The 9,285-nt window shown below is 39.9% G+C and overlaps 1 protein-coding gene across 2 annotated transcripts; it reads right to left on the bottom strand.

Annotated features, from left to right (window-relative positions):
- Positions 1 to 178: 178 nt before the first annotated feature.
- LOC121193579 (serotransferrin-like) lies at positions 179 to 9,153 on the bottom strand. 2 transcript variants are annotated; one of them, XM_041055959.1, is made up of 18 exons: positions 9,050 to 9,153; positions 8,803 to 8,951; positions 8,162 to 8,264; positions 7,851 to 8,042; positions 7,564 to 7,693; positions 6,861 to 6,916; positions 5,857 to 6,029; positions 5,542 to 5,692; positions 5,284 to 5,438; positions 5,068 to 5,164; positions 4,115 to 4,135; positions 3,755 to 3,775; positions 3,082 to 3,246; positions 2,418 to 2,568; positions 1,469 to 1,536; positions 1,183 to 1,364; positions 569 to 758; positions 179 to 424 (listed from the first exon to the last, which is right to left on the bottom strand). In XM_041055959.1, exons 1-18 carry the CDS (start codon positions 9,087 to 9,089, stop codon positions 378 to 380), a joined length of 2,091 nt encoding a protein of 696 aa, XP_040911893.1. In that variant the 5' UTR covers positions 9,090 to 9,153; the 3' UTR covers positions 179 to 377. The 2 variants fall into 2 exon arrangements, with proteins under 2 accessions (XP_040911893.1, XP_040911894.1); XM_041055960.1 differs by lacking the exon at positions 4,115 to 4,135.
- Between the last annotated feature and the right edge of the window lie 132 nt (positions 9,154 to 9,285).

The raw sequence follows: 9,285 nt of genomic DNA, 5'->3' as shown, positions 1-9,285 counted from the left end.
GTCCAGCAACAAAAAAAGTTACATTACAGCCAGTAAGCAAGGGCTTGTTCTAGACTGTTTCTGGCACTGAAAGAATATTTTATAATAATAATAATGTACTTTGATATTTAAAATAAATTCTGCTACACACTACACAATTATAAAAAAAAAACAACAACAGCATGCTGTCACCACAAAAGAGCATTAAAAAGGCTTTATTTGAGAAAAGTGATGCATGTGTCAACAAAACATGGTTGATCTAAAAACAGAGATAGTGTGACATTTTGTTGCAGCAGCATGAAAATAGCCATATGTGGACATGATTGGTCACACACTAGTTGATTTGTGAATCGTGATAGTGCAATGCATCGGCTCACTCTTCTGCACCACAGTCACCACTATTTGTTCTGATGCCAGGAATGGAAACTGCAAATTTTCTCCAGATCTGTTGGGAAGAAAAACATACAAAATAGTAGAAACTTATTTCTATGGTGTGTGTGATATGTCTAGGCTACAAAGACACAATTTTATTGTTAATCTGTTAAATCACTGACCTGCTTATCTTTATTTAATCCACAGTTGTACAAACCTGAAGTGGTGTCACTGCATTGTCTGAGTGAAGTCATGGCATCCACGTACTCTTGTCCCAAAAACTGTTCATAGTTTGTTCCAGTGTGAATTGTTTGGAGACATTTAGTGGAGTCCTGAAAGAGGAGGTTCTTTCCTCCTTCTGACTGGAACAGTTTGAAGAAGGAATCACTGCCAGTTCCAAACTGGACCTGTAAATAAAGAACTAAGTTTAGATTTTAAACAAAGTTATTCTTTTTTTTTTTTTTTTTTTAATTTGACGAAGTAATGTCATTTACACATTCAAATCATGGTCAGAAATTGAGAAGGGTTTAACGCAAGAATACTGTTGAAACTTTAGGTAAATAATATTTCTGGAATCCAAATTTCCACTATCTAGCTAGGGTAAGAAGTTAAAACAAATGTTAGCCCTAGACATTGAGAGATAAATTGATGAAATGCAATGCGTTTTACTTTGTTATATCAACAAGCCTGCCACTGAAAAAAACACCACAATTCTCCTTCAAATCTGATAAAGAAGGGCAAAAACATCCCACCCAAAACTGTATTAAATGTATAATCCTAGTCCACGTAATGTAATGCAAACAGAAAGTGACCTAAAAATTCATCACTGACCTGCTGCTTCTTGAGAATGTCGATCACCTTGTTGCGAATCTCTGGCCGAGTCACCACAGCATGTGGAGGTACTCTAGCTAAGTGGCACCTGCTGTATTCAGAGACTGGCACTGAACCCCCCCCAGGGCAGATCAGCTCGTAGTCAGCAGACCGCAAACCACTAGCCCATGATGGACTGTTACCTTTGACAAGAAGACGTGTGATGGAGGAGTGCTATCATATGATAGGAAATAACACTGTGGTAGATGAGAGATGATGTGATAGCTGCTCAGTGTCAGTCTCTTACCATCACTGTTTTCCAGAACGGTTGTGTGTTTGATGAAGGCAACATCACCAGCACCCTCCACAAGACATCTATGATGACATGTAAAACATAACTTAGGCGATATGAAGATGATGTTTCCACCCTGAGCAGGGTGCACTGGAAGAGTAGTTGAGGAAATAGTTTGACAATTTTCAAAATATGCTTATTTGCTTTATTGCCAAGAATGATTAAGAGGATCAATGCCACTCTCATGTCTGTGTGTTAGTATGAAACTGGATTTGGGAGGCAGTTCTCTTAGCGTACAGAATAAAGAAGAGGGGAAACAACTAGCCTGGCACTCTTCAAAATTTCACAAATAAGCATATTAACACCTCTAAAGCTCAGGTTTGAATAGGGCCTGATTGTCACACCCTCTGCTTCTACCCCCTCTCCCTCCTAGTCAGGAGTGTGAGTGTGTGTGTCTCTCTCTGACCCTTGTTCTCAGTGAGGCAGCGCCCGATTAACACCAGAAGAGAGAGCTCACCACTTAAGTACAAAGTCCTGCCTTTACAGTCCTGCATTCTAACTGCATTCTGCTCTAGCCCCGTCAACCCCGAGCTGCAGCTCCCACCGGAGCCTCTGGACATCTCCTCTGTCCCAGAAATCTATCTTGACCTCACCTTAGAGTTCAGTTAACATCATCCCTGCTGCCTCACCAAACCCTATGATTGTACCACTGACCTCCAGCCCAGTGGCCCCCTATCCAACTCCGCCCAGCTAACCTGTCATCCTGGCCACAACCAAACACTAGGCTTCCTATGTCCGTGGCTCTTGTGGCCAATTATGGAGGTAGACACCTGATCCTACATCTCCACCTGGTCAGTGTATGCTCAAAATCATCAGAGTTATCCACCAAGCCTAGCTTTGTCCTCCTTCGGCACCTGTCTGTTGCCCCTGGTCTCATAATTCTGTTAAAACTGTTGCTTCTTACCTAAAGGCTCCATTGAAGCCGTAGTATTTCTCTTCAGCACTGGCTTTGCATTTGAACTCATCACCCAAAATGTTTCCAGTGCCAGCACACTGAGCACAGAGCTTAGAGTTGGGATCTGCTCCAGGGACACAGCTGCTGCTGAAGAATTTTGCTGAGGAGAGAAAGAGATCCAGTCTGTACAGTGTGTTGGTGTTAAATAAACATAATTGCTGCCTGGATTATGTTCAGTGGCAAAGTCTAACAGTTTGCCAGTGTTATGGTATGCCACAGCACTCAAGTTACAGGGAGGTGGTTGGTGTGGATGCTGGGCATACCTGATTTTGACTAGGCTGAGATTACAATAACACTTTTGTTAAGGTTAGAGAAAGACTGTGTTTTTTGTTAAATATTTCAACTTAACCAAGTGCTGAGCTGCCTAAACACACTGTAAACATTACAAAAACATGCTTTAGTTGCCACAAGTGGACACTGTAAGGAAACAAGTTAAATATGTGAGCATTTTGCAGCTTTGCAGATGTTGTTTTAGATAAGATGTTTTCACACTATGTTGACAGAAAATTGACAGATTATTTTTCTTCCTTGATATTTCAAATTAGTAGCATATAAACTTTATTTTTAGGAGAACAAATAGTCTGATGGCTTAGATAAACACATGGTTACTTACTGAAGTCACAGTCTCCAGTTCTTTTGTGGATGAGACCCATGGGGATGTTCCAGCCAGCAGTTCTACCGATGCCTGTGTGGCAAGACCTCTTTCCTTGCAGGTTTTCCCAGGTCACCCCTGAACCTTTCTTTACCACAGCAACAGCATAGTAAGAGGAGGCTGTGGCTACAAGAAAGGAAGTACAGAAAGAGATGGATCAGAAAACCATCAATTGGATAATCATTATTCATAGTATATTTAATCTCAAAGGGTGGGATAATGATAAATCATTATTGTATAAAACCAGATGGGTAATGCTTTATTATATTGTGCTATAATTTACAAATAATTTCCTTGTAATTTCCATGAATTTTCCTGGAAAGGACTACGTAATTTAATATTCATTACAGGGAAAATGGATGTTCAGTTTGCACACTTTAAAGTAATTAGTTCCAATCAGCTGGTTGTGTAACACAGTAAGAATTTTAGTCGGTGCACAGCAAATCAGCTGAACATGGAAAAAATATGAAATTTGCCCTCAGGCAAAACATATGTACGGAGACTAAAATTCATGTGAAAATAATTAGGAAATTAAAATAAACTCATGAACCCATAAAATAAAGTGTTATTTTTCAGGTGTTTTGGTTATTGTGACAAGTATATGTATATATTAAATGTGAAACAAATGTTGTACCTCCAGAGATTTCACACAGCCCTGTGGAGAGAGACAGACATGTAAATATGACTCTGGTAACCAAGACAAAGTGTTGGAGGAGGACATAGTTCAAAACTGTTGTGGAACCAATGTTAGCAACTACCTTCAGCGGAAAGTAACTGAAGCCAGCTTGAGAAACTGTTAAATGTCACTAGGTGACGTGACATGCAAATTAGGATGTCCATGACATCGTGTTGTATTTGCATTCTGCTTAGTGCGGTTTCAGCGCTTTGGATGTTTTCTCAGGTTTTGGATATTGTGATATATATGTATATATTTACTGTGATACAAATATTGTAATATTTCATTTCATTTTATCTGTTTCATGAATGTTATTACCTCCGGAGAAGCTGCACAGCTCTGTGGAGAGGGAAAGACGTGCAAATGTTAGTCACGTAAACAAGAGGTCAAAGGTCAAAACGTAGTACATTGCTGGACTGTGTACGATAAATGTGTAAAATTGAAGACGTAGTTGAAAACTGCTGTGGAACCATTGTTAACGACTACTTTCAGTGGAAAGTAGCGAAAGTCTGCTTGAAAAATTGCAAAATGTCACTGAATGCACTAATTAGAACATTCATGACTTCATCGCGTCGTATTTGCACTGTGTCTAGCGTCAGCTCAGGTTTTGGCCCTTCATCTGTTTGCTTCTCTCCTACTCTCTTGGCTCACACAGCTGAATTCCCACTAAAGCTGGTCTCATTTACATGTTTTTCTGTTTCCCTATGAAACAGTGACTGAAACTATTAAGACTACATGTTAACTGGCAGTCATTTCCAAGCCATTGCGAAGCTGCTGCTCTGCACAGCTAAAATCCTGATTTTTAACTGCATCTTCGTCTGACGAAATCATCATACACATAAATTAAAGACAGAAGATGAAAGGCTGTGCTGATATTTTGGCTAAGTTTACTTGTAAACTGATCATTCAGAGAGTTAAAAGTTAAAAGCTCATTCACAGTTAGATGGTGCTCCTGCCACTTTGAGGCTCTTGGTTCAAATTTTCTAAGTCAGTAAGTCACGTTATGTTATGCATAGTAATAGAGCAGAGGAAGCAGTAGATGTAGAATAGAAAAAGTAGAGGTTGCAAAACGGAAATAAAATAAGTTGTTCAGTTCTTACACTACTTTAAAATGCACATGTAAATACACTGATGGAAGCATGGCTTGTCAGTCAGTCACCAAAAGACATTCACATTTATAGGGTTGGCCCAGCTATTGAGGCCCAGCCAAAAAGGTAGTATAAAAATACAGGTTTGTATGAGATGGTTTCTGTGCTGTTTAAGCATCGTACCTGCATCATACTGCTCCACCATAGCAGGAACCAGACCACACTTTCCAGCTGTGTACACATGTCCTCCATCTACTGCCACTGCATCAGCCTCCCTACGCTGCAGGATGATTCAGGCAGAGGAGATTCAACACATATTCAGAAACAAATGTCACAAAATGGACAAAAAAATTCTAACAGTAGTATCAGATCTCCATATTTCTACCAAGATTGTTTCACCATAATCTTTTTGAGGCACTCTTCAACTGAGGGGGCATTCTCGCACTCGATGGATGTGACGTCATTTTCTATACTGTTGATGCTCCACATGTCACACTTTGTGGTCCCAGCATGTCCCACAGCACACCATTTAATGCCACCATTTGGCCCCCAATCTAGAAAGTGAATTAAAATATTACCATAGTTCAGCAGCAGCTGTCAATCAGTGTATTTGATGGTTTATATGTTAATCTGTGTGTGTTTTATCTGCTCATGTACCTTGCTTAAGGGAACGGATGACGCTCATGTATTCGGCACCCAGATACAGGTAGGAGTCTGCGTTTGGGGGCAGCTTAACCAGCCTCGTCGCTGAGTCCTTGAACATCAGGTTCTTGGCACCATAGGCTTCAGAAGCGAAAAGGTTCACACCCTGAAAAGACACAAAGTAAGCCAATTCATCATGAACACACTGAAACATATTGTAAGGCAACTGAAACACGAGTTACATGTTTAAATTAATCATTATCCTCTCTCTCTCCTACTTATCAGGCAGTCAACTCTACTGCTCACTCTTGGTGCTTGACAGTGTTTTACCTGTTGAGGTAAAGTTGAGTTGAGCATTGTCCAGATTAATTCAGCCAGCTCAGGGTCCTTGCGAGTGACAACAGCATGAGCTGGTACCCTGGCCAGGTTGCAGGTTTTATAGCTGTCAATAGGCGCTCTCCTGTTATCCTTGCACAGCAGCTCATAGTTGGCCTTTTCAGAATCTGAAAGCATTTCACAATAATGATTTCAAACTGATTTTTTTTTTTTTAATTTTCCAGTTCCAAATAAACCTTGTTCCCATGCTCTCACTACAATGTTTTAGTTTGTGGCTTATGTAGTCCCACAACTATTATATCTAACATCAAAAGAGAATTGTATCTATGATTTTGAATCTAAGAGTAATTTAAGAGTCAAATCAAGCTTTATATAGAATGGGTATTCATTTAACAAAGAATTAAAAAGCTAGGAATAAAAGGAATGTAAGGAAAGGACAGATGTCTTCTAAAAAATATTCACTGCTGCATCAAAAAGCATTGAAATTGATCCACCAACAGCTGAAAATCAGTAAAGAGAAGAATGAGATGGAAAGAGTGATTTTTTAATCAAAATCTTTTTTTGCTAAGATTTAGAAATGATTTAGAAACTGTAAGATGTTAAAACAGATAAATTTATTTGAATAATGAAAATTGGAGTGGATTTGACTCTCCCACCGTTTTGTTTATGTATGCTTTATTGATTTTAGGAAATCTTATGCAAATTATGAAGAGAAATGATGTTCATTAATTGTGATATGGATCTGGTGGTGCCTGACAATGGTGTTGTATGTTTTGTTGTTATTGAGAAATACAAAAATATCTTTAATATGTATCTAAAATTAAAAATTCTAATAGTGAAGTTGTAGTACTTTTGAAAAACCCACAACCTCTAACTGAAATGTAGCTATTTGTATTTTATGGTCTCATAATACAGATTTTAAACAAGTGACCAGCTTATTCATTACTATGAGTCAATAATTCATTACATAATACAATAGATGATTGTGTGTTACTGACCTGGGACAGTGAGATGCTTCACAAAAGCCACTTCTCCAGCATCCTCCACCAGACACCTGTTAAAGAAAGCAATCCACAGTTGCATTAACTTCAGACGTTCAATCATCACCAGCAGTATAGTGTGTTTCCTCAGAGAGAAATGTCAGGGCTGAGTAAGTAGTAGAGTGGACACAGGTGCAGAGTCAGTGTTAGAGAAGATCAAAAACGGTTTAATCAGTCCAAATAGGCAGAAGTAACACAGGGATCAAACACAGAATTAACAAGAATCACAAAAGAAATGCTGAAAAGCTTGGCAGGACCACGAGGAACACACAAGACAATCTGGCAATGAGTGCAGGGAGGACGGGGACTAAATACATCAGGAGGAGGGGAGACAATTACACACAGGTGAAACACATTAAGGGAGGGAGGGTAATCAGGAGGTGGAAGGAGCACACCTGGAGCGAGAGGAAAACAGTGAACAACTCACTAACTCAAACATTAACAACCTAAAACAGGAAAATAAAACCGCCCTGGTTCAAAGGCGGGAACCTGATAAGAATAGGTTAAAAAAAAAATCAGTGAATCAGATAAAAATGTCACAGGACTCCAAACTGAGGTGTGGGTGTCTATTGTGTTTGTAAGAGAAACATGCAGAGGTAGACAGAGGGCAGTAAAAGTCATTGGTAGAAATGAGAAGGATCAATGAAACACTCAAACTGACTGGAAAGCACCGTCGTAACCATAGTAAGGCTCCGTGTGGGACCTGCTGCAGTCTCCCTTGCACAGCTCACACAGTTTGGTGCCCCTTGTTGCCCCTGGGGCACAGCTTTTCAGGAAGAATTCACTCACCGCTGAAAAACAAAAAGCAGGGCCGTACCCAGGATTTTAGAAATACTGACCTTATTAAGTTACAGTCACTGCAACTCACAAACCCCCTCATCCCACCCCAACCCCATAGCAAGTTTCTTTGTTTTGAGGATTGTGAGAAACATTTTATTTTTTACTCACCCTCCTCCACAGGTTGCTCATCAATACCTTGCCACTGAATTAAATTCATGGCCACCAGAGTTCCTATGGGAATGTTCCATCCAACAGATTTACCCAAACCAGTGTGGCAGGATTTCTTTCCTCTGAGGTCTTGGAAGCCGAATCCTGTGTTTTTCTTTGCCACAGCAACAGCGTAGAAATAGGTGTCTGAAGCTAGATGTACACACAACATTTGTTAGCGAAAAGGTAAAACACTTAGCTCAGACAAAATGCTAAGCATCCTTCTGCTGATGCTTATTTTGTCAGTAAAGACAGCTGATTAGCAAACATACGGGAGCCGTATTCCTCGGTAATAATGGGATGCAGGTTGTAGTTGTTCAGTCCAGCAATGTAGATGTCCCCTCCATCCAAAGTGATGGCGTCTGCCTCACCAGCCTGTTAGAAAAACACAGATCTTTACCGATCAACCGTCCAGCAGCTCAGATGATGACTGTGGCAGTGGTGGAAAGCAACTAGTACATTTACTAGTACATTTACTCAGGTAATACATAGATTTTACAATTCTGAAGCACTTGTACTTGAGTGCTCCCATTTCATACTTTACAGTGTAAGATTTTGTATGTAAAACATGTTAGTGAAATAATCCATTGTTATGGACTAACCTACCCAACAGTACATCAAGTAACATTAAGTTGCTGCTTATACATGTGTGATGTGTCAACAACAATAATAATAATTATATAAAATAATGAGAAACTCTGAAAGAAGCCATCCTGCACCGTGAATACTTTTACTGTTAATACTTAAAGTATATTTTCTACACCTCTGTACTTTTAGTTAACCTCTGATTTTAGCGATTGCAGTATTAACTGATCAATCATTAACACGGAAGCTTCGAAGAATTTTCTTCTCTATATTATTTACTGAACACATCTCATTAAGCGTGTGCTCTGGAGAAGGTTAATTTTCTCACCCTAATTGCAATGATACAGTCCAGGGAGTTTTCTCTTCTCACGCAGGAGAATCCAGGGGCTTGAGCAGCGAGGGCCGAGCATTTCAGATGTTCTTGGCTCGAGATGACGCACCACTTCACGCTGTTGGCAGGGGCCGCGAACACGGTGGCTGTGAAGAATGAAGATGGATAAATAGCAATGCAGATAAAATGGGCGTTTAATAAACCCGTGATTAAATATGACTGTGCAAAATGAAAGGTTTTTTACCGAGGCATCCCAGCAGCGCTGCAAGGAGGAGAAGCTTCATGTCGGACAGTGTGGTCTCAGTAGTGCAGAGTGACAGGGAGGCAGCTCAGGCTTTTATAGCAAACCTCTGACTGGAACTGTGTGTGTACTTTGGTACGTAATGGCAGAGAAAACGCAGAGTACATAAGCGAAATTTCCTTATAACAGACGCTCATTGTGGAACAGGATGGCTCCATAATATTATTGTATTATTGTTA

Source organism: Toxotes jaculatrix, chromosome 14, assembly GCF_017976425.1.
Source record: "Toxotes jaculatrix isolate fToxJac2 chromosome 14, fToxJac2.pri, whole genome shotgun sequence".
NCBI classification, from domain to species: Eukaryota; Metazoa; Chordata; class Actinopteri; family Toxotidae; genus Toxotes; species Toxotes jaculatrix.
Note: the sequence above shows the minus strand (reverse complement) of the source record. Positions and strands in the feature narration are given on the sequence as shown.